Raw genomic sequence first — 23,837 nt, 5'->3', positions numbered from 1 at the left:
ATATTACTTTAAGAATATACTGTGATGTTTTTTTAACACCAGGGTCAAAACTTAGAGTGAGATAACACGATGTATGTTCCCAGCAAAGATGCCCATGTGGGTCTACAGTGAGTCGCTGTAGGTGCACTGTGGGAAGGGCAAATCTACACTTAACCAATACAGGCCCCAAGTTAAGCAACATTCTCGTCTACACTCCATATCAGTTGGTGCCAGTGATGCACTATGGGACATATATGGGGCCCAGTACCGACCCACAGCAAGCAGCTCACTGTGGGCTAATGTGGGTCTAGGTCAGTGCCCCCACACAAACCCCAAACAGCCACCTTTGTTAGACAATCTTTTGTTTGTTTGTTTGTTTTTTACAGGACATCTGAGAACAAATACAGTAAAACATCACAGTACAGCTTTTCTTTTAATATATATATTAAATATTATTATAATATATTATATAATATACAATATTACTCAACAAATAAGGTCAATTAAACTTCTTCTGAATAGTACATGTCTAGTTTCAGGTTGTGTTGCTGTACAGTCCAGCAGGAAAGTCCACAGCAATGGAAACAAATCTTTTTCAGTTAAGAGCTATTCTGGTATAAAGAAATTTTAAATGCAACCTATCCTGTGATGTCTTGGCTTTTCACTTTGAATTTGACTGGGCATGTTTAACTAAAATGAATACTTTTTTTTGCTGACCTCACATTTGATTATCTGATAAAGCAATAATGTGAAAGAGAATAACTTTCTTTGAACTTTGGACTCACTGGTAAAACATATAAACTTTAATGTGTTCATAAAAAGCCCAAACCTGTTTACTCCTTTGGTTGCACAGCAAAGGCATCCACTAGCTTCACCATAAGTAAAGTTTCTGAGTTGAATAAAACCGACATAAGAAAAGAGATGGTGAGACACAGAGTGAGTCGTTCTGTTCGTTTAATGTGACAACATACAAAGAGATAAATGCCAAGAACTGAAATTTCTACAGTGGCATGTAAAATTAAGCTAATACACGTGCACACACACTCTGTCTCTATGTCAGACACACTTACTTCTTTCTCTGTCATTCACACATTTGGTATACATCCTAAATCCCTATGCACATCAATAGCCAGTGTTTTTTCACCAGTCTTCTGGAAGATGGAAAAAAAAAAAACAAGCGCTCTCTGTTTACAAGTCTCTACTTTTCATCAGCAAGTTGATCATGAAACAAATGCTAATAGCTACAATCAGACCAGGCTAAAACAGACAAGGACAGTGTTTTGTTGTATGTTTACCAAGCTTAAAAGGTTCTCGACTAAAGACAATTACACAAATATTGTTATTTATCCAGAACTGTAAAGATGTGCCTCATCGAATGGTCGCCAACACATTTGCATTGCCCCTGAAGCTCAAACACATATCTGCTTCAGCCTACCATGTACTCGCTTTCTGTAAATTTGCAAATGTTGCACTGCAACTTTGAATCTCAGCAGCTCACCGTTTAACAGGGTTGAGCTCCCAAAGAGCAGTAAGCTTTTGATCTGGATTTATCTGTCGAGGCACTCATCCTCGTTACTGAGTGTGTATGGCAGGTCGGCAAAACATAAGAATATGAGACAAGGGCTACTTCCTCCTCACAAGCATTTATAAGAAAACACATAAGAATTAATATTTCAATTTTATGTTGAAGGTGTTCAATTTATATTTTAGTCCTTTCATTAAGTTATTCCTGTGTGTTTTAACCCAGGTCTGTTACAGTGGTGGTGCCTGAGGCCCCTCTACACCACAAACACAATCACTAAGGAGTGACTATACAAAATTAAATACAGTAGCGGTTATACCGAAATATCATACGATGATAATCTCTATTACTGCACCTTACCATTGGGTCAGGTCTCCTGTCTATCACTGGCAAAATGGAGGAACAAGTCATCAAGTCACACATTTCTGTATTTATGACCACTGATTTGAACCCGTCGCTGAAAACGGGAATGCTGAGACGTCTTTCAAACTGAAAAAGTTGAAGGTCACAATATGAAAAGCTCTTTAGATTACAGTTCAAATGTTAGCAGTACCATGCCTTGTGTTATAAAATAGAGTTAGCTGCCAGCAGCAGGACATTTATCTCACAAATTGAGAAAAAAAAAGATAAATAATCATCTCCTCTCTTCTGAATTATTAATAAATCTCAAAATCCCATGAGCCTGGGATTTCTTGGAATTTACAAAATAATTATCTTGTAAATTTAGAGAAGGACAATACAATTGATCAAGTGAATGCATTACATCCTGTATCATAGATTTAAAGAATATTAGGCAGATGTTTTTTTCATGTAAAACTCTTATAGCTATACATAGCTTTAAGGGTTTTCAATAATGAATTCAATATCAAAGTCATAGGTGAACACATTAGGAAACATTTTTAGCCTTTTTCCACGTGGTTCCTCGTGGATGTTTAGCTCCATCTTTGGGCCCATACCGTGTTGTATCTGTATGTACCTACAGCCAGCAGCTGTCCTCATGAACAAATATGATCTTCTCATGTGACCAAACAATCACTTAGATGCTGCTTTACAAGCTTTAAATTTAAACTTGCAGGTGTTTTTTACGTTTAGCCAGAACCACCTTTACTTTCATTCATCTCCTGGCAAAAAATCAATTCCCCCAAATATCCGAGAATTCCTACAACTACATTAGCTCTGTATTTTGAACCTTTCTACAGTACAATACCGAAACCAATGTTTTATTTCTGTACATCAAAAGTAAAAGTGACAATTAAACAGAAAGGAAGTGAATGAATTGTCTGGACTGTAATCTAAAGCAGGACCTTCTTTTCCAAGTTTGATGATTTTAAAGTGAAGAAGCTTCTCAAATATTCAAGTACAGAACAAACAGTTTTCCTCATCAAGAGCAAAATAAATATTTCTGTCCACTGTAAATATCACTGTAAAATAAATGGACTTCTTGCAGCAGCTTGAATCAAGAGGTGACTTCACAGCTCAACCTTTATTTTAAGGTGCCGAGGGACTCAGCCTGGTTCCTATTTTTAGGCAATAGTTACCTGACAGCTCCACTGCAAATATGTGACAATGGGGAATAGAGAAAATACCAGACAACCCTTGCGCCTCCTCCCTGTGCTTACAGCATCCAGACTCAAAAATGGAGGTTGCAGGGTTGGCAAAATAATTCAGTACAGAGGGGGAGAGGAAAACTAAACATTATTGCACAAGAGTATCGTCCAATCTAGAGTTCAAAATTAACATAGAGGGTAAAATATTTGGTCATCAGTTATCTTTTTACCCAGAAATCTTTCTGGATCCATGGCCCAAAAATACTGATTGGACCCAAATCTGGAGGGCAAAGAAAAATAAGTAAACCTTACATTATTATCACCCTGTTGGGACATAAAAAAAAGATTATCAGATCAGTTTGTCTGTAAAGGGGTAGTGCTTGATATAAAAAACCATCTTGGGTTTTGTTGAAATGTGTCCTAACACCTGTTAACTGTGCCATTTGATATTGGCTAATACTGACATTTTCTTCTCCCGTTTCAGCAGATGCATGTCTGGCTTGTTGGCCAGCAAAAACGTAACACTCCGGATGCAGTGCTGATCCCCGACACTTACTGTAGGCCACGACACGGCAGCACACAGTAATAAACCGATTCCTTGCAATCCAAACGGCTTCTTGTAATCACCAAACCATCTGACATCAGAGTTTGGACATACATGTGTTTCTGGCCTACTTGTGACAATTTGTCTACACTGATTTTATTTACAGATTGTAGAGAGAGTCACAGGGTCAGTAAACCTGATATGGAAATGATGATATTAAGAAAAGTAAGTTTTATTTTTGTTTTGAAAGCAAAAATTGCTTAGGGCCTGTCAAAAATCATCTTTTTGGTTAAAACACACATTTTGATAATGTTAACCATTTATTTCTTAGGTTGCCAGAGCAGCTAGGGATCTCACGTATTTTGAGATTTTATTTAAAAAATACGGACCAATGTCTTTAATCTATCATCTTCCAAAAGATGAAGTAAAAGACTTGATAAATAAAACAATGTGTTGTAGACAGGGCTAGGATTAAATGGTAAATGGCCTGTATTTGTATAGCGCTTTACTAGTCCCTAAGGACCCCAAAGCGCTTTACATATCCAGTCATCCACCCATTCACACACACATTCACACACTGGTGATGGCAGCTACATTGTAGCCACACCCACCCTGGGGCGCACTGACAGAGGCGCCCCGGGGTGATGAATACAAATTTCTTCAAATTGTTTAATTAGTTCGATATATTGTGCCGCGGTTGTTACTCAAAAAAGTAATGTATTAAACATCACTTGTTAATTTTGTTAAAAGTAATGCAGTATTTTACATAATTCCTCACCACAGAAAGTCATTTGTTACAGTACTTTCATTACTCCATAAAATGACCTGGAATGCATTGTCTCATGATTACCAGTCAACAACACAGTTCCACACACCAACACAAATCCCACTGGGTCAGCATGCACTCAGCTTCATCATCACTGTGGGATCTCGGCTAGCTTTGCAAAACATGTGCTAGCAGTATAAAGTTGTTTCTGCCATTTTACTGTTACACACTTGTCCTTTTGGGCCATAAAAATAAAGGAAATGTCTCCTGTAGACGGCGGACGCACCACCATTTTCCTCGCAAGAAGACAAAAAAATCATGTTTGTTTGATCTTTTTTCCTTTCTATCGGCCCACGATGCAAATGTAATATGTGAATGTGTGTGTGTGTGAACATAATTAAATTCAAAACACATTCTAATTTTCTCAAACTGCTGCTGTGCATGACAACATGGCCACTGAAAGACTGGAGCTGTGTGTCTCATGTGTGTTGTAGACACTGCCATGAGCCAGATAAGAAGACTAAAGGATGCTCCATATGTCAATGCAAAGAAACGCAGCATGATAGGCAATCGAAATTTAGCCGAGCGCTGTCCCATCTCACACCTCCAATCATGGCTAATCAATGATGACAGCTGCATGTGCAAACCCTGTGGGTTGCCACAGTAACAGACAAGTGGGTTGATAACAGAATATTGAGCAAATGTCTTTAGTTTATTCCACCCTCCTTACCTTCTCCCACAAGACAAATCGATCTGTGTTATGAAAAGTTATGAGGCACAACTCTAGCATCTGCAGCATGTCTCACATCCTTGTGAAAGTTTAAGAGCTTCACAGAACTCTAAAAATAAAATAAAACCGCTCCTAAATAAGCACTTACGATGATGATGATGATGATCTTGAGGGTTTCTGATGGTTTCTTTACATATAAAGATATGCTGCCTATGCCTGTGTATGTGCATGCGCATCCATGTGTAACTGGCAAAAGTGTCAGTCTGACATCCTGCTTTTCCAAACAGAAAAGTTAATAGACATAATAGCAGTTCTTGCAATTCAGAATGGAGGTATTAACACTGGTAACCTGAGTCCTTTGTTACCGTAGTGTTGTCAGTTCTCCTTAGACTGTATCACGAGCCTTGGGAATAAACCTGTAAGCCCCCTACCTCATCTGTCCCAAGATAATAATATAATAATAATAATAAACTTTATTTATAAAGCACACTTAAAAACCAAGGGTATGCCAAGGTGCTTAACAAGTAAAATAGAGTATAGGAGGAGGATAATAGAAATAGGACCAAAGCAAGTACTAAATATGCAAGCAGGTAGCTGTCACTAATACATAAGAAGGCAACAGGTACAGAGCAAACAAGAATTTAAATGAGCATAGAAGTGCATGATATAAAATCATAAAAGAAATATTAACTAGAGGGAAAGGCAAGATTGAATAAGTGGGTTTTTAATCGTGATTTGAACAGTGCAATGGAATCAGATGCGCGGAGGTCGAGAGGAAGGGTATTCCACAGTACCGGGGCAGCCAGAGCAAACGCACGGTCACCCCGGGACTTCAGCCGAGAGCTGGGTCGGGTCAGAAGTAGTTGAGTGGCAGATCTGAGTGTTCTAGCAGGAGTATGTGGTTTGAGAAGTTCACTAAGATAACTTGGCGCTAATTTATTAATAGTTTTGAAAGTAAGGAGTAATATTTTAAATTGAATACGGTACTTTATGGGCAGCCAATGCAGGCTAGCTAGGACAGGGGTAATATGGCAAAATTTCCTGGTACCAGTCAAAAGGCGGGCTGCTGCATTTTGGACTGTTTGCAGTTTAAGAAGAAGAGAAGAGGGAAGACCATAGTACAAGGAGTTACAATAATCCAACCTGGAGGTCACAAAAGTGTGAATAAGCTTCTCCAGGTCCTCGTGCAGAACATAATGCCTAGCCTTAGAGATAAGGCGCAGTTGGTGGAAGCTAGATCTCACTACAGCAGACACTTGCTTATCGAGTTTGAGCGAGCTATCCAGCAGTGCACCCAAGTTACTGACATAGTCACAGGAAGAGCTAGCAAAGGAACCCAGGGCAGCACAGAGTTGGGCACGAGGGATTTTACTGTTGAACACCACAATCTCAGTCTTCTTATCGTTTAAAACGAGGGAATTACTCAGGAACCATTCTTTGACCTCCCGCATGCATTCTTGAAAGTAGTGCAGGGACACAGCAAGGTCGTCAGTAAGTTCAAAATAGATCTGTATGTCGTCGGCGTAACAGTGGAAGGCGATATTGTATTTTTCAAAGATTGTGCCTAGAGGGAGCAAATACAATGAGAAGAGAATAGGGCCTAAAACTGATCCTTGAGGCACACCACAACAGACCGGAGCGGAGGAAGAGGAGAAGGTGCCTAAGTTAACTGATAAGGATCTATCAGCGAGGTATGATTTGAACCAGTCGAGGGCAGTGCCTCTAATACCCACAGTGTGCTCAAGTCTTAGTAATAAAATGTTATGGTCTACCATATCAAAGGCCGAAGAGAGGTCCAGTAAAACTAGGACCATAGAGCGTCCAGTATCAGTGATTACAAGAATATCATTAAGAACTCTAACCAACGCTGTTTCAGTGCTATGCAATGGCTTAAAGGCAGATTGAAATTTCTCAGCAATATTGTTCGTGTCCAAGTACACCTGGAGTTGGGAGAGAACTAGTCTCTCCAGGATCTTGGACAAGAACGAAAGCTTAGAGATCGGTCTATAGTTTGAAAGGTCATAACAGTCAGAATTTCAGATGCACCATCTAACATGAGGCTTATCAGTCTGAATATCCATTAGAGTCAGCACTGACACTAGTGTTGATTGAGGCAAAAAACTTAAGCTCCAGACCACTAGGTTCACTGTCTGGATGCAAAACTTGTGATAATACAGTTACTGGCTGTCCGATGTGTCCCTTTAAAGTTCTTGGGAATCGAGCTGTTAATAGACACCCACTCCCTCCCCCTTTCCCAGAACATTAGAAATGTTATTCAGTCCCTATGTACCTCTCAGACTCTGAAGATGTGACCAGAGGGTTCCAGACATGAGGTAGCACTAGTAGTATTCCTCATAGTTCTTGGGATTGAGGCAGTAGAGGATTCCCCCACCGAAGGAAAAGATGGTGCCTCCCCAGGCCAGGCCGTAGCCCCAGTTAAATTCATGGTAGATCCTGAAGTTGATACTCTCGATGAACTTGACAGGGTAGAGGACCAAACTGCAGGCCTGGAGTACAACTGGATGCGATATACAGATTTTAGCAAAATTCTACGCATGCATGTAAAGCTGAAAATAAACTGGAATTAAAAAAAAAAAGGTTTATGTCTCAAACTGCACAAATTGACAATTAAATGGATAAAAGTTATATTTAAAATCCCACAAAGAAATTGTTCAAGTGGATATAGCAATTCAATCTTTGTAGCAGACAGTTTTGAACAGAAAACATCGTCTTGTGGATCATTAACATCAGTTAGTAAGTCCTGCTATCACCCAGAGTCAGTCTAAATGTAGCATATCCAATAAAGCCATGCAAAATTTTATCTTTACAATATAAAAATGATCTGAGTTACAGGTCTTTGATGTGCATTGGTGTTGGTTAAAATTTGACAGTATTTCAGTTTTCTTTTTATTTATTTACTTTATTATTATTTTAACGTCCCTCCCTGAGAGGTGGTGGAGGCTTTGTGTGTTTTCTGGGGCTTTTGCCCTTAGAGTCACCCAAGGCAAACTGATCATGGATGAGGGGCAGGACAAATAGTGATTGAGATGACCCCTATGAAAGAAAAAAAAAGTCAATGGAGCAGATTATCCTGCCTGGGATCAGGTTACTCCCTCCTGTGTTATGGCTGTTTTCTGTTGTCTTATGAAAACACTAATTGTACACATCCATGATGTTTCGAGTTGGGTATTTACCCATTAAATTTGACTCTCATCTGGAGAACTTTATGGCACCAGCTAATCTTACTCTTTATCTTTAAAAAATGTAATCCGATCCATTAAATATCATAAAAGCATCTCACAAAACTTGCGACATGGCGTAACCCAGCTCATAACCTTAGCACGTTGGGGCAGCATGCGTAACGTTATAGAGCAGCTGTGGCGTGCGAGACCTCTCGGCGGCCTGGCTGAGCATTTGGAGCCTCGCTACCAAACCGGCATTTCATCTCTGAGAAAGTTTACCCAAGTTCATCTCTGAATGTTTGTAAAGCATTCCCACGTTAAGCTTAACAACCGAACAACCGATTTTGAAACCTTCTCCACTGAATAATCAGAACACTGATCAAGTTGGAGTGGGTGTAAAATTGATTTATTTGCAGGTTTTTCCCCAAAACTTGAAAAAATAAACTGATTTAAAAAGCTCAAAATTGGTCATTCTAAATTTTCTTGTATTTAGTCGATATTTAGATTCAATTTTTTTTAATGTATGATTGAATCAAACAGTCCAGGCTGCATATTTCAAAAATATGCAAATACGAATACAAGTGGTATAAAATAAACAAGTCTTAAAGAGGTGTGAGTTGTGATCCATTATTCACTGAGAGTCCCTTTATAGTTCACCCAAAACATTCAGCCTCTGTATTGGCTCGTTTAAAACTGCTGTCCGCACCCCATCGTGGAAACACCAGTACGAATAACAAGTAGCCACAGATGATTGATCTGTTTTCCAGGTTCTAAAATTATACATCATATAATGATTTTTGATGATTATTTAATTGAAGCATGGATGGTTTAAATTACCAAAACAGTTGTGTTCAAATCCATTGTGAAGAAATGGTAAAAATGCAGTCTTGCAAAAAAACTAATTTGCTTTTACATCTTACAAAACTTACAAAAAAAGTATCAAAATTTGGTTTGATCAAGTATCATTCCTATCAACACATACTTTTAAAGGAATCCTTTGTTACTCACATTGAGGTATTTAAAAAATAAAAAAGCTAGCAATGTCAAATGTTAAAGCAAAATATCTTTGATTATCTTTGAGTACAGCACAAGGTCTAGTGGTACTAGAGGTGCTGCAGCTCATCACAGCACCCTCTGCCAAATACAACAAATAGATAAATCTGTTTAAACACTATTCCTGATGTTATTTGCCTACAAAATGTGTGATTTAGAATGTTGTGTTAAATAATCAAAAATACTATATCCCCCTTTGAAAGCGTCATGTAGAAGTGATGCATTTTGACTCTCACCAGCTAAATGTCCTCACAGACATTTTGAACACCTTGGACATCAGTGCCTCTCGTGACCTAAACTTCTCACCGCAAAGTTACACATGAAGTAATAGGAGCTGCACCCAGATGAAGGTAAAGCTGCCCCCACGAAGATTATCATTATAATTAATCAGTAATTTCAATGTCCTGCCTCTGTTGCAAAAGAGTACTTGTTCAACTTCAATTTTGGCTGTATATCAAGATGAACAGGTTTGTAGAGTTGTGCGACGAGACACAACGCTTCAACACACACATCCATAATGATGTCATATTCCAGTGATTTCATGAGCACTCATTTTTCATTAGTGCTTTGACTGCATTCATAATTATAACAAGTTGCACAGACTCTACAAATCTGTGAACTATCTCTGAACGAATAACACTTTAGTGCTCTCTCCCATTTCTCTGGTACCCACAGTAAGATCTTAAAAAAATGTCTGACAAGCAGCAAATCTAGCGTTGAAAAATCAAGCATTTCATGCCCCAAAATTGAAATTTTCCAATTATTCCTGGAGGTATGTATAGGTATGTACAATAGGTAGGTATATACATCAGTATTCTTGTGTATACTGACCTGCAGCAAAGAGCATGAAGGCAACAGGCGCGTAGAACCGCCGTCTCGTGCCAATGCACACAGCAACCAGAGCAACCAAGAATGACATCAGCACCAGGGCTCCACCCCCTAGCAACAGTGCCAGCGTAGCAACCTGCCAGTCTGTAAGGGCAAGGTGGACAAGAAAAGGAGAGAGCGTAAGATGAAAGTAAGTAAAAGAACAGAAAATGCATTCACTGTGTGAGAGTAAAACTATGACCATGCTGTTTATATTGGGGAAAAAAACAATCACAAGTAAATAACTAATGTAAAACTAACACAAAAGCAGTGAGTTCAGTACACTGAGAAGGAGGTAAGCATAAGAGAAAATGGAACTACGACAAAGAGGAAAGGACTAGGAGATGAAAGAAAGGATACTGGGGAAGGACTTTTTATATTATTATACTAATATACAACTATTTTACTATGAAGGTGTCCAAGAATGAGACTAATAGAAAAGAATAACGGAGAGCCGGAAGAGAAGATGGAACTGGAAAACCGATACAGGAAGAAGGAAACAAAGCAGAAATTAGTATAACGTTACAAGGACAGGGGGCAAAATGAAAAGGGTTGCCAGCAGGATGGGAAAAGAGGATAGTGAAAGGAAAAGTGGAGGTGGAATGGGGAGGACCAGGAGATGAGTACAGTGCAAAGGATCTGGGGACCGAGAGGTGGTGAACAATATGAAGACAGAGAGTGCACTTAGTATGTCTAGGCCCACAAAAAGCCCGGACTAAAAAGCTTTGCTGGCAGGTTATCAAAAATCTTCCCATATTTATATGTTGTGGCTTGAACGACACTGAAATAATTCACACACATGCACACACCATATCACTATTATAAACAACACATTATCTTAAACTGATGATTATATTTCTTCCTACTCCACTTCAGACTTAATGATTGTCATTTCATTTAGATTCTGTTTATATTATTTCTTTTTTCCAGACACCGTGGGAGGCATATTTAAACTGGCCTCCATTAAAGCAGCACAAACTATGACTAAGTAAGTAAAACATCTGCAAAAGAAAGGTAAGCATTTTCATTTGGTTGTAAGTTAACCACACTAAGTAAACTACCAGTTTAAAAAAATACTTATGAAAATAAACAATGGGTCTGGTTGTAGCCAGTAACCTTTTGCAAAAATAATCTTGAAACATAGATTTTATAATGTTTTCAGTTTTTTACCAGCTTTAAAAATGGTTATTAGACTGGGGGTCTTCCCCAATAGAGCCAGATTTACTAAACAGGGCAAAAATAGCAAGGGAGTGCAACACCCAAAATAGTGCTATTAAGACTCAAGATATGCCTCATTATTTTCATAATGGGGTTCAAAGTCAACGTTGTCATCCGTCTGTGAAATTTCTGCAACAGAAGCCACAATATATTTAAAGGAACCTGACACAGAAAATGAAAGAGAAGTTTTGTTGGTGTTGCGTGACTTCTTTTGGTCGGATGTTCCAGGTCATCGGAGTTTGCAAAGAAAATCCAGAATTAGGTGTAATAAGTAATAACTGCAATAACTGCCACCATATCATTCTCTTCGCTTTATTTTACACGTTGAAAAAGGAACTACCAAAAATGTATATGCAATGTATATGGAAATAAAACATGAGAAAAAGGAGAAAGAGGGAGGAAAACAAAATAGAATGGGACAATGTGAAAACAGAAAAAGGCTGACGGATCTTGGTGACAACTGTAATTCAGTTTAAAGCAAAAAATAAATATAATATTTATTTTCAGCTTGCAGGATATACAGTGTCATTTTCTGAACACTTACTCGGAGAGCATGTAACACAAGTTTATTATTGCTGTACTGACAGGATTGTACCATCTACAACTGTAAAAGGTTGATTAAAGAAACGCACTTCCAACACCAAATCCAGTGAGTAAATACGGCTGATACAAGGTTATTTTTAATGTTTAAATATCATAGCTTTTATATACTTCAGATTTTTTTAATATAGTTCTTGATTAAACAGACTGATTTTAGCACACTTACAGTGCATAATTACATAAATTGTAAATGTACAAATTGTTTTCCATATGTACATAATTTAATGTCCTAAAAATTGGACTGGACAATTCTCACGTTTTTTGTTTTTATCATAAATAAGCCCAACCAATATTACATATTTATGTCTCTAAAAGAATGCAACAAACATAAAACCTAAAAAATAAAATGTGTTTTTAAATTTAAAAACAGAAAGCACATTTAATGAAATTAAGACTAGGCTATTGTTAGCAGTTTGTTAAAAAGTGGGAAAATGCACATATAGATATAGATATAAAGATATATGCATGTTATATGTGTGCCACTCTGAAAGCAACTTTGTACCTGTTAGCATTAATGGAGGTGGGATTTGAGTGCATTGGCATGGACCTAATTGGGCCAGTTCACTGGAGTACATGGGGATATAACTTCACCCAGTATGCCAGATTACCAGTCCAGCCCTGAATACATTTTCCTGGTGGACCAAGGCACTTTTGGGTTAATGGGTCGCCTGCGCATCAGCTGTACAAGCACTGACAGCAGGCCATTCATTCATTTTCATTACTGGCACTGAATTGCCCAGTCAGATCTCTTAATTCAATTGGTCCCTCCCTTACCTTTGATGAGTGCTCATGCACTTTGTAAAAAACGTTTAGTGTGCAAGACGTGGCAAGAAGCTGGAGAGCTGAGAGAAAACATGCTAGCTGAGAGAAAACAAGGTGCCTGCTACACCGTGAACAGTAGTACCAGCAACAACTAGTAACCATGCCTCATTGTCACTGTAGCCTGCTGCTGCTAGCACTAGGTGTGGAGAAGTGAAGAAAAGACGGAGGAAGATGAAATTTACATGGTAAGATAATAGTAAAAAAATGAGAATAACTGTTTACTTTGGCTATGAGCTTCTGCTAATACCTAAAGTGTAGTTCTTAATTATTGTCCCATACTGCAGTGCAAATAAAAAGTAACTGAACAACAACGGCACCGACATAATTAAAACCTGTTTCAATATCAATAGTCAAACAAATGAATATATGCATAATATGTGTACATGATAGCAATAACGGTGGGACGCTTGAACCATTTGCTCTTGTACGTCAGCATCCATCACCAGCAGACTGATGAGATGGTGAAGCCTGAGTAAAACATCTGAGAGCAGAGCTACACACATTAGGAAGGTTATCACGTGAAAATCTTCTCCAGGTCCAGAAAGGTTAGCAGCAACTATACAAAAGAGGGGATAAACTCAGACCATTTTCACAGGGAGATAAAGTGCCTTGTGAACCTTCGTGGTTACATGGCGAGGGGAGGATGTTGGCTATGAAGGGGTGGAGCCACACAAGTATTTCACCTCAGCCTCCTTAAAACATGGAGAGAGGTGGAATCCGTTCCTCTGGTGAGCTTAGCAAAGGATTAAGATGACCTGGGGACTGAAGTGTCAAATTCAACTATTTCATCCTTTCTTCTTTGTGATGACCATCTAGGGCCAGTAGGCTAGGCTGGATGGCTCTCCAATGTAAAGTCGGTTGATGGGGGTATGTGGTGGGGTGTGGTTGGCTCAGCTGAAGGGGAGGGGTGGTGCAACAGGATCAGGGGAGGCTGGCCAGCGCAGTTGCCACTGATTGTCGAATCATGCCTCTACTATTTCATCAGCGCGCTGGGAAAGAGAGGAGAGTTGCACGGGAGCAATTGCAGTGAGCTGGGCAGATGAGAGAAAGAGTGGCTGCAACAGCTAGAAATAAGCACTATAAAGATTCACAGTTAATCACTGCTATGACCATTGTGTGTGTTGTGCTGGGTCAAACAGTAGCCAGACGTGTTACACCCCTCTTCAACAACTTGGTGCTAAGATTTAAAAGGCATTTAGGAAGGACTCTTCTGGCCTGAACACCCTTCGGAGAAAACACAGGTAAGAAACACAATCAGTAAAAATTTTCACTCATTAGGGTATAAATTGTTTTTCCTGCCAATTAAGGATAAACATCACACAAACCTTCACAGACACATCACACAAATGTTAAAATTATATTTTCTGTTGGCTTAAACAAACTTACCATACTAATAAGGATTTCTGTTGCTAGATAGACCTTCACCAGTACCAGCTTTGAGACAGCCAACAAGGAAAAAACCCACGAGACAAATTATAGTTTTTGTAAAGGACCAAATATTCATGGTAATTTACATATTCACTGTTACATATTTACAAAAAAAGACAGTTGTTGGAATTAGCATATTCACTGCCTTCTTCTTGCTCTCATTTACACACACACACACACACACACACACACACACACACACACACACACACACACACACACACACACTTCTTAAAGGCAAACACACTGGTGGCTGCCAGTGCTACCCCTCAGCCTCCTAGTAGATGCACTGATGGTATAAATTTGAAAATCCTAGTTGAATTCCTACTGAAGTTATTGCATTCACAAGATTTTCAGAAAACTTGAACTCTGATCTTGATCTTAAGGTTGATCAAGGTCAGAGTTCAGGTCTCAGTTTCAACTGTGAAGTGAAGACTTTGAGCTGCAGGTTTGACAGGAAGAGTTGCTGCAAGAAAGCCATTGCTAAGATGTCAGAATAAGACAAAGAGGTTTGCCTGGGCCATGAAACACTCCCATTGCACTACTGAAGACTCGAAGAAGGTATGATGGACTGATAAATCAAAATTTGAAACCTTCAGTTCAGCACTCAGGATCTTTGTACGCTGTCAAGTAGGCGAAAGGATGGTTTCACAGTATGTGGTATCAACTGTCAAACATGGAGCAGTGGGATGGTCTGCACAGACTTTGACCAAGTGATGAAAACTGATGATCAAAAGGTTCGCCCTGAAACAGCGCTTTTGTATTGATTAGGGACAGACACGACACTCACACAAAGGAAGAACACACACCGTTATTTGTGCCGAAAAGTTGCCGGAAAATTATTTTCCTGGTGGCTCATTACAACCCAGTGGCTGGTCACATGGGATATATAAAACTCTGAAATGAATAATGGCCCGAATTTATTGGCCAGGCATCCGGGTGGATGTGCACCAATCGTGCTCCAGAGTAGGAATTCTGATGCTGACTGACCAGGGCACATTGTTCATGTCTCACACACTAGAAGAATGGTATAAATTATTGGGCCTTAAATCTGTTTGTACCGGCGTCTACTGCCCTCAAACTGATGGGCTGGTTACACAGATATATCACCTCAACCTCCTAAGAGCATGGAGAGAAGGTGAAACCACTTCTATGGTGAGCTTGGTGAAGGAGAGAGATGAGTTGGGGACAGAGGTGCTAATTCCACCTCCTCCGCTTTCCTCCATTGCGATGACAATCTCACACAAGCCCAGAGAGTGGATGTTGCCACTTTTTAATAGCGTTTTGCGAATGTGTTTTCTCCTGGACAGCTGGGCAGAGCATATGCAGCGGGTCCCGGAGTCCCTGAGGCAGCCGGGGCTTATGGCCAACCCGAAGAAGTATGCGCTTGGACAGAGTGAGGTACAGAATCTGGGGTACCACGTGAAAGGCGGGCAGGTGCGCCCCCACGTGTAGAAGACAACAGGCATCACATCCTGCCTATGTCCTAAGGCCATAAAAGAGGTGAGGTTGTTTTTGGTTATTGCTGCAGTTTCATCCCAAACTTTGTACCTGTCCTGTGCACTGCCTGGATTGATTACAAGAAGGCCTATGACTCAATGCCCCACAGCTGGATACTGGAATGCCTAGAATTGTACAAGATCAACAGGACCCTAAGAGCCTTCATCAGGAACTCAATGGGGATGTGGCGTACAACACTAGAGGCCAACTCCAAGCCCATAGCACAAGTCACCATCAAGTGCGGGATCTACCAAGGAGATGCTCTGTCCCCACTGCTGTTCTGCATAGGCCTGAACCCCCTCAGTGAGATCATTAACAAGACTGGCTACGGATACCGACTACGGAACGGAGCAGTTGTCAGCCACCTCCTGTACATGGATGACATCAAGCTGTATGCCAAGAGTGAACGAGACATCGATTCACTGATCCACACTACCAGGCTATACAGCAATGACATCGGAATGTCATTCAGGCTGGAGAAGTGTAGTCGGATGATAACAAAGAGAGGGAAGGTAGTCAGAACTGAGGGGATCGAGCTACCAGAAGGCAACATTGCAGACATAGAGGACAGTTACAAGTACCTGGGGATCCCGCAGGCGAATGGGAACCATGAAGAGGCCGCTAGAAAGGCTGCAACCACCAAGTACCTGCAGAGGGTCAGGCAAGTCCTGAGGAGTCAGCTGAATGGTAAGAACAAGATCCGGGCCATCAACACCTACGCCCTGCCCGTGATCAGGTACCCTGCTGGGGTAATAGGCTGGCCAAAGGAGGAGATAGAAGCCACTGACATAAAGACAAGAAAGCTCCTTACCATGCATGGAGGGTTTCACCCCAAGTCCAGCACCCTGAGGCTGTACGCTAAGCGGAAGGAAGGGGGCCGGGGACTGGTGAGTGTCAGCACCACAGTCCAGGATGAGACAAGGAACATCCAAGAATACATTGGGAGGATGGCCCCAACTGACCGAGTGCTCAGTGAATACCTCAGGCAGCAGAAACCGAAGAAAGAGGGAGACGAGGAACCATCATGGAAGGACAGGCCCCTGCACGGTATGTACCACCGGCAGATAGAGGAGGTGGCTGATATCCAGAAATCCTACCAGTGGCTGGACAAAGCTGGACTGAAAGACAGCACAGAGGCACTAATCATGGCAGCACAAGAACAAGCTCTGAGTACAAGATCCATAGAGGCTGGGGTCTATCACACCAGGCAAGACCCCAGGTGCAGGCTGTGTAAAGATGCCCCAGAGACTATCCAGCACATAACAGCAGGGTGCAAGATGCTAGCAGGCAAGGCATACATGGAACGCCATAACCAGATACAGACGGACAAAATGGTGGTGGCTAACCAACCGGACATAGTGGTGGTAGACAAACAGAAGAAGACGGCCGTAGTGATCGATGTAGCGGTTCCGAATGACAGCAATATCAGGAAGAAGGAACACGAGAAGCTGGAGAAATACCAAGGGCTCAGAGAAGAGCTCGAGAGGATGTGGAGGGTGAAGGTAACGGTGGTCCCCGTGGTAATCGGAGCACTAGGTGCGGTGAGTCCCAAGCTAGGCGAGTGGCTCCAGCAGATCCCGGGAACAACATCGGAGATCTCTGTCCAGAAGAGCGCAGTCCTGGGAACAGCTAAGATACTGCGCAGGACCCTCAAGCTCCCAGGCCTCTGGTAGAGGACCCGAGCTTGAAGGATAAACCGCCCGCAGGGGCGTGCTGGGTGTGTGTATAAACTAGCTTGTTACACTCTTACTGCAAGCTAACAAGATAAAACTTTCAAATGTACAAATTATCGTACCATTTTTACACAAAACAAAAGATAATAATTATTTTATCGTCACTCATACTTACAGACATATGTTGTCCAAGGCAACAACATTTTAAGGTCTGTATCAGCTTAGAACAATAACATTTCTGCATCACTTTCTGCCATCTTTGAATTTTTCACGGTCTCATTTTTCCTTTCCCAAAGTAGTCAAACCTATATTACAAAGCAGCCACTAGAGGGAGCTCTAGGGCAGTTTACAACCGTAATAACCAGTTTACCTTATAAAAGGCAGAACAATATATATGAATGAGAGAGCGAGAGGGAGAGAGATTTTAGCCTTCAGCCGCTAGCATTCCTCCACCCCCCCATCTTTGTGTCATTTATGACACCACACAAAGCTCGAGTGTGTTTTCGGACCGTGCAAATGCCTTTTCCTAACATACTCCCAGAGTGTGTGTGTGTGTGTGTGTGTGTGTGTGTGTGTGTGTGTGTGTGTGTGTGTGTGTGCAGATGTGTTGACTATGGTAGTTGGGGTTTTAGGTGGTGGATTCACTGTCTGTCTGCCATAGAGCTGTATGCCACATCATTTCCCATTCTTCATTCAGCCACTACAAATAGAACAGGCGTCTCTGGGGGGCTCACTGAGAGCAGAGATGGAGCTGAAGAAGGAGAGTGGAAGGGGAAAGAGAGAAGGGTGTGAAGGAAATACTAGAGAAGTTTGACCCACGAGAAAACAGAACAGAGAAATGGAGATGGGAGGGGTGAGGGAAGGGAAGAATGGTAAAACTACAAAGGGGTAATGATTAACATTAGAAATGTATCGCTAAATCCTTTAGGGAGGAAAGGACAGTAATGATGAAGCAAAGGAAAATATAACACAACAAAGAGCCAGACAGCATTTATACAAGGTTTTACGTCTTCACACTGACTTATTGTGAAACAAGACAAATCTGATTTCCAATTAAATCACTACAATTAAGTGACTATAGTAATCTAGGCTCAAGTTCTGCTATTTTGTATACATTAGGTATATAATTCAGTTCAATTCAATTTTATTTATATAGCGCCAAATCACAACAGCAGTCGCCTAAAGGCGCTTTATATTGGACATGTACAGAGAAAAACCCACCAATCATATGACCCCCTATGAGCAAGCACTTTGGTGACAGTGGGAAGGAAAAACTCCCTTTTAACAGGAAGAAACCTCCGGCAGAACCGCTGATTCTGATGTTTCGGTGTGTCTGCACTTTGTGTTTCTGTCCTTTTTGCGCCGATTCTGAAGCTGTTAGTTTTATCTCTCTACAAACAATATTGACTGAACCAGCAGCAAAAGAAGATCCAAACTACGCTTCACATAGACATCGTCGTGAATTCCCTCTGACTTTTGCTGTTTTGCTTCCACCAGGATAAAATCACACTTCATGCAGAGCTCGGGGTCTCTCCCTCTCTCTCTCTGTACCTCAAGAACAGTTTCCCGTCTAAAAATCAGTTTTCTGCATTATTTGTTTGCTTATTATGCACAAGTCTTCTGTTGTTTACAGCGCTGTCGGCCGCTGTTTTTTTCCTTTTACTTACTTCTGAAAAGAAAGCCTCATTTCTACCATTCAATAGGCTGCTGAACAAATTTAAACTTTTTAAAATTACGCAAAACTGCAAAACACTTGGCTGTGTCTCTAATAAAGCCTCTGCAACTTTGCTCTGCTTCACTTCAGCAGCATCAGCTAATGTTCATATGTTGATTACGGTAATGGTTTTCTTTCGTTTTTGATCTACTGCAGAATATTTGTATAAAATCCCAGGCCAGGAAAATCTCCTTCACGTTTTTCTGTGTTTTATCCTCAGCTACACAAAGGCATTTGCTGTGTTGCTTACACCTTTGATAAAGTCTCGCAAATGTCAGCTTTCTTTTTATAGATATATAAAATATGGAAATGTACTGATATGTGATCAGAATTATAATATTTCTGACTGTCTGAGGCAAAATTTCCCCGATTCAAATCGAATCGAATTGAATTGTATTGTGGATCGAATTGATTCGGGACCTTGTGAATCGGAATCGAATCGATTCTAAAAATCAGTGGCGATACCCAGCCCTACTTAAAAGTAGAGATAGTGTCTGTCTCCCGAATCCCAATGAAGGGAAGCCAATACAGGAGAAATCTGCTCTCTCTTTCTAGTCCCTGTCAGGACTCTTGCTGCAGCATTTTGGATTAACTGAAGGCTTTTCAGGGAGTTTCTAGGACTTCCTGATAATAATGAATTGCAGTCGTCCAGCCTGGAAGTAATAAATGCATGAACTAGTTTTTCAGCGTCACTCTGAGACAGGATATTTCTAACTTTAGAGATGTTGCACAAATGGAAGAAAGAAATGTAAGAAAGTCTTACATATTTGTTAGATACCATATTTCTAAGATTTTCAGGGCCGAGTACAATAACCTCAGTTTTATATGAATTAAGAAGCAGAAAATTAGCGGCCATCCAGGTCTTTATGTCTTTAAGACATTCCTGCAGTTTAACTAATTGGTGTGTGTTATCTGGGATTTATAGATGTATTTCTCCATAGCCTCTCGCTCAGGGAGGGAGAGGCTATAGAGACGACTGGTTGGCAATGGAGCGCCGGGGAGCAGGTCAATAGCACAGTCGTAAGGATGGTGCAGAGGGAGTGACTGTGCAAGGTCTTTGCGAAAACCCTCAGCAAGGTCATGATAAACCGAGGGAACGTTGGCTAAGTCGGAAGACGCTGGCGGCTCCGATGGAGAGGCCACCCAGCTGGAAGTGGAGGTAGTTTTTAGGCAAGTCATGTGGCACTCCTCCGCCCACCCAGTGATGCATCCCTTCTGCCAATTGATATGTGGGTTGTGTTGTTGAAGCCAGGGATGCCCCAAAACTAGCGGTGTTTGAGTGGCTCGGAAAACAAAAAACAAATCTCTGACAGTGTGCCAGGTTTTGGAAACGTGCGTAATGTCGGGAAGACACTGTCCTGACAAGGCGGCGACACGCAGGGCATGAGGTAAGGGGTCCAGATTCAGAAAGAGCTGCAGAGCTAATTCTGAGTCAATAAAGTTCATGACAACATGTGACCCAGTAGCAATCCTCAAAGCATCTGCCATTTTTAGACTTTGGTTTTTGACTTTTCAGAACGTGCTTCTGATGATGTCTTGATCACATGGGAAACTTTTCCAATTTGCAGTGAGCTTCCCCTACATTTTCCAGTTTCATGTGCTCTTGCACTCTCTCTCTCTCAGACAGTGAGGGAGTTCTGCTGAAGAGCTTACGACCATATTCCAGGTTGTGAAATTATCTTGAAGGGTCACTTAGTGCATTGCACTAAGACACAAGGGAATCCTGACCAAACTATGACAGAAGGGATATGCTTATAATTGCAACTGCAATTATTGATACAGCTAACTGTATCAACCCATGTGTCATAATTGTCAAACATCCATCAAATTTGAGAAAATTTCAATCTGGACCCAAATCAATGTTTGAATTAAAAGTATTTTATGTAAATAAAAGACATATCACCAGTTCTGAGCGCAGGCTAGGAGGCCAGCAGTGGAGACTGAGCTGTTTTTGGGGAGAATCTGGAGGCGGAGCAGAGGTCTCTCCAGAGGTCCCTCTTGTAACTGTTGATGGAGGCAGCGAAGACTTCCCGTAACATGAGAAAAGGGGGCCCACTTGGCTGGGAGGCAGCAAAAGGGAAGCAAAGGTGAAAACCAGCAGTGGAGACACAACCACAAGGTGGGCTTACTGACTGGGGAGGCTGGACAAATGCAAGCAGCACGGCCCACCTGGGAGCTTAGCTGGAGACAGGAGGGTCCCATCTCCTCTGCCAGTGTTGAGGAGATGGGATCCTTAAGTGGGTTTTGCTGGTGCTGGTGGACAGCATCGGCAGATTAGATGGGACTCTACAAGGAGCTTGAGAAGGGTACAACCAAAAGAAGGGAAGGCTGCGATGAAGGAGATGGAGCCCAATAGGAGATATGGTTGAATGTCAGTGATGCAGGTTGAGTTTCAGAGGAGAACAAGGAGGTTTATCCAGGTTACAGAACTGTGTGTGGGTGAGGTGGACCTACACATACATTGGCAGGTGATTTTGATGCTGTATCTGTTTTTCTTTTTGAGTAGATCAGGCAGATTTAATCATACTATTCAACTCAGCTAACTTTGTGAAATGTCGACATCCAACTCAGTGAGTATGCTGCAAATCTGCCCACTGTAGCTACATATTCAAGAACAAAGGAGGCGAAGAAAGCATTTTCCCAATGATGAGTTCAGATTTACTTCAATATGAAAAGAAATTAAAACGTGATTGTAAATGACGAGCAGAAAAGAGAAACTGCAAGGGAAAGCAAGAGCAACTGACACATAAAGGGTGTGATGTATATTTAAGATCAATATTTGTGGTGGAAAGATACTCATACGACACAGAACCTTCGCAATGGATATCTAATTAAGGAGAACTGGTTAGGTCTCTGAGAGTGAATAGGTGTGTAGGTGTGTGTGTGTGTGTGTGTGTGTGAAGAAAAGATGAGACACTCACACAAACATTAAGTGAATGTGTGTGTTCCCAGGTCCAGGGGGAGATGGAATGGAGATGCAACTACAGAGAAATCAGAGTGTGACATGAAATATTCAGCTGGGCTTCTGAGGAGAATGTCCAGAAATAGGTCATCTCAACATGGTAGCTTCTGATTGGCCCAAAACACACACACTGATTTAAACGCTGACATACAGATTTTTTGTCACACAAAGACAGACACACAATCCATCACACACACACACACTCGTGATCTCATCCCACCCACAGAGAGAGCAGCGTAGACTTCTGGATTGGTTCCAGGTAGATGTATCTATGCGACAGAAGATTTTGAAGATTTTTTAATACCCCAGTAAGCTCCTGCTTTCACACTGGCTGTAAATACAGCCACTTTCAATTTAGTTAAAACAATGCGTGTGAACTGTTGTTGCCCTGGAAACAAATCCAACATTGATGATCAACCAATACTCTCTTGCCAAGAAGTGCAAGACCTCTCCTGGACCTGAGAACAAGGACGCGTTCCCAACAACTATAGAATGGGGATAAAAATTAAAAGAGTGAGATAGGATGAAGTCATTAGCTGTGAGCCAGCACTTCTCCCCTCCACTACACCTTCCTTTTTTGTATATTGTTGACAAATTAATTCATTTAGAACTGACAAGTGGCAACATCCATAAGTGCAGGTGACAGCTGTGGCACTTTCGAAATCACGCAAATTAATTGCCTAAAAAACAGACAAAGAAAACAAATGCTTACAGTAAAGAATAAAAAGCTAGTGGGTGTTTTGCAGTTTAATAGTATATTATTTTCAGATTATCAAAAATAGTTGTCGAGTAAGTTTCAGATCATTAATCTTTATTGTTTTAAGTCTAATGTAATTTTATACAGCTCCCTGACTTGTTGGTTCCAGCTATCGTGTGTGCTGAACAACATCTTAGTTATCACGTTTAAGCTATCGCATTTACAAACGCATTGTGAAGTGAGCTCTAACCGTACATAAGACATCCACTTTACCCTCACAATAATTCATCTGGAGATCCCAGAAGAGAGAGACTGGCGAGCTGTGTCAGGGGGACGCTCTCTTATGGCAGTGGGCAGTCAGAGTACGAGCCAGGATGATAACTTTCTCTGGCTATTAGAGTCGACAGGATCTGGGTATTCTCCACCACAACTCCTTTATTATGATCAGCTTCAGCATCAGTTTTCGCTGTTATTACGAACAGCTCTTTGTTACACAAAGCTCCTGTTAGTGCACATTAGAAAAGATAACCACGCTCTAACATCTTACCTGAAACAGGTGATTTTATTTATTTATTTTTTCATAAACCCAAACAACATCGATACCCCCTTCCATTCATTACCTGAGTCCAGCGTGCTGCTGCACTGCCAGTTCTCGCTACTCGCTGGCTTCCAGCAGGACTCCCACAAGGACAGGTAGTACTGGTCGTCGGCAGTCACCCAAGCCGGGCTCATCACGGCTCCTATGTCCAAGCAAAGCGCCAAGAAGACGCACACCAGCCCGACAAGCTTCAGCGGTGTCAGTGGGGAGCTTCGCGCTGACCCCTCCGTCTCGGGTACAGCAGACGCCATGGCGGGACTGGAGAGGCGAAGAGGGCTCGAAACAAGGGGAGGGTGTGTGTGGGTGTCCTATGAATGTTTTGATGTATCCGTCCCTCACGCTGTTTGGAGGTCGAATGCGAAAGTCGGTCGGGCAAGTCCCAGCAGTGTTGTTACTGCAGCCAGACGCTGCGCCTGTGGGAACAGCCGCCGCCGA

General features: G+C 41.4%; 1 protein-coding gene across 1 annotated transcript; it reads right to left on the bottom strand.

Moving 5' to 3' along the window:
- Nucleotides 1-924: 924 nt before the first annotated feature.
- On the bottom strand, nt 925-23,837 carry LOC146548340 (transmembrane protein 47-like). Its single transcript, XM_085265438.1, has 3 exons — nt 23,425-23,837; nt 10,155-10,295; nt 925-7,606 (listed from the first exon to the last, which is right to left on the bottom strand). The coding sequence occupies exons 1-3, from the start codon at nt 23,651-23,653 to the stop codon at nt 7,428-7,430; spliced, it is 549 nt and encodes a 182-aa protein (XP_085121564.1). The 5' UTR covers nt 23,654-23,837; the 3' UTR covers nt 925-7,427.

This window comes from Mchenga conophoros, linkage group LG23 (assembly GCF_057382185.1).
Source record: "Mchenga conophoros isolate Kocher_MC1m ecotype Shallow Benthic linkage group LG23, M_conophoros_male_GT1.1, whole genome shotgun sequence".
Lineage (NCBI taxonomy): Eukaryota > Metazoa > Chordata > Actinopteri > Cichliformes > Cichlidae > Mchenga > Mchenga conophoros.
This window is presented reverse-complemented; position numbering and strand designations above follow the sequence as displayed.

What these genes read in the sequence shown, in the direction of transcription:
- LOC146548340 (XM_085265438.1), bottom strand. Translation starts at nt 23,653, where the DNA reads ATGGCGTCTGCTGTACCCGAGACGGAGGGGTCAGCGCGAAGCTCCCCA. An exon ending in CAGCAGCACGCTGGACTCAG is followed by an intron (nt 10,296 to 23,424) that starts GTAATGAATGGA and finishes TTGCCCTTACAG; the next exon opens with ACTGGCAGGTTGCTACGCTG. An exon ending in CTTCATGCTCTTTGCTGCAG is followed by an intron (nt 7,607 to 10,154) that starts GTCAGTATACAC and finishes TATCGCATCCAG; the next exon opens with TTGTACTCCAGGCCTGCAGT.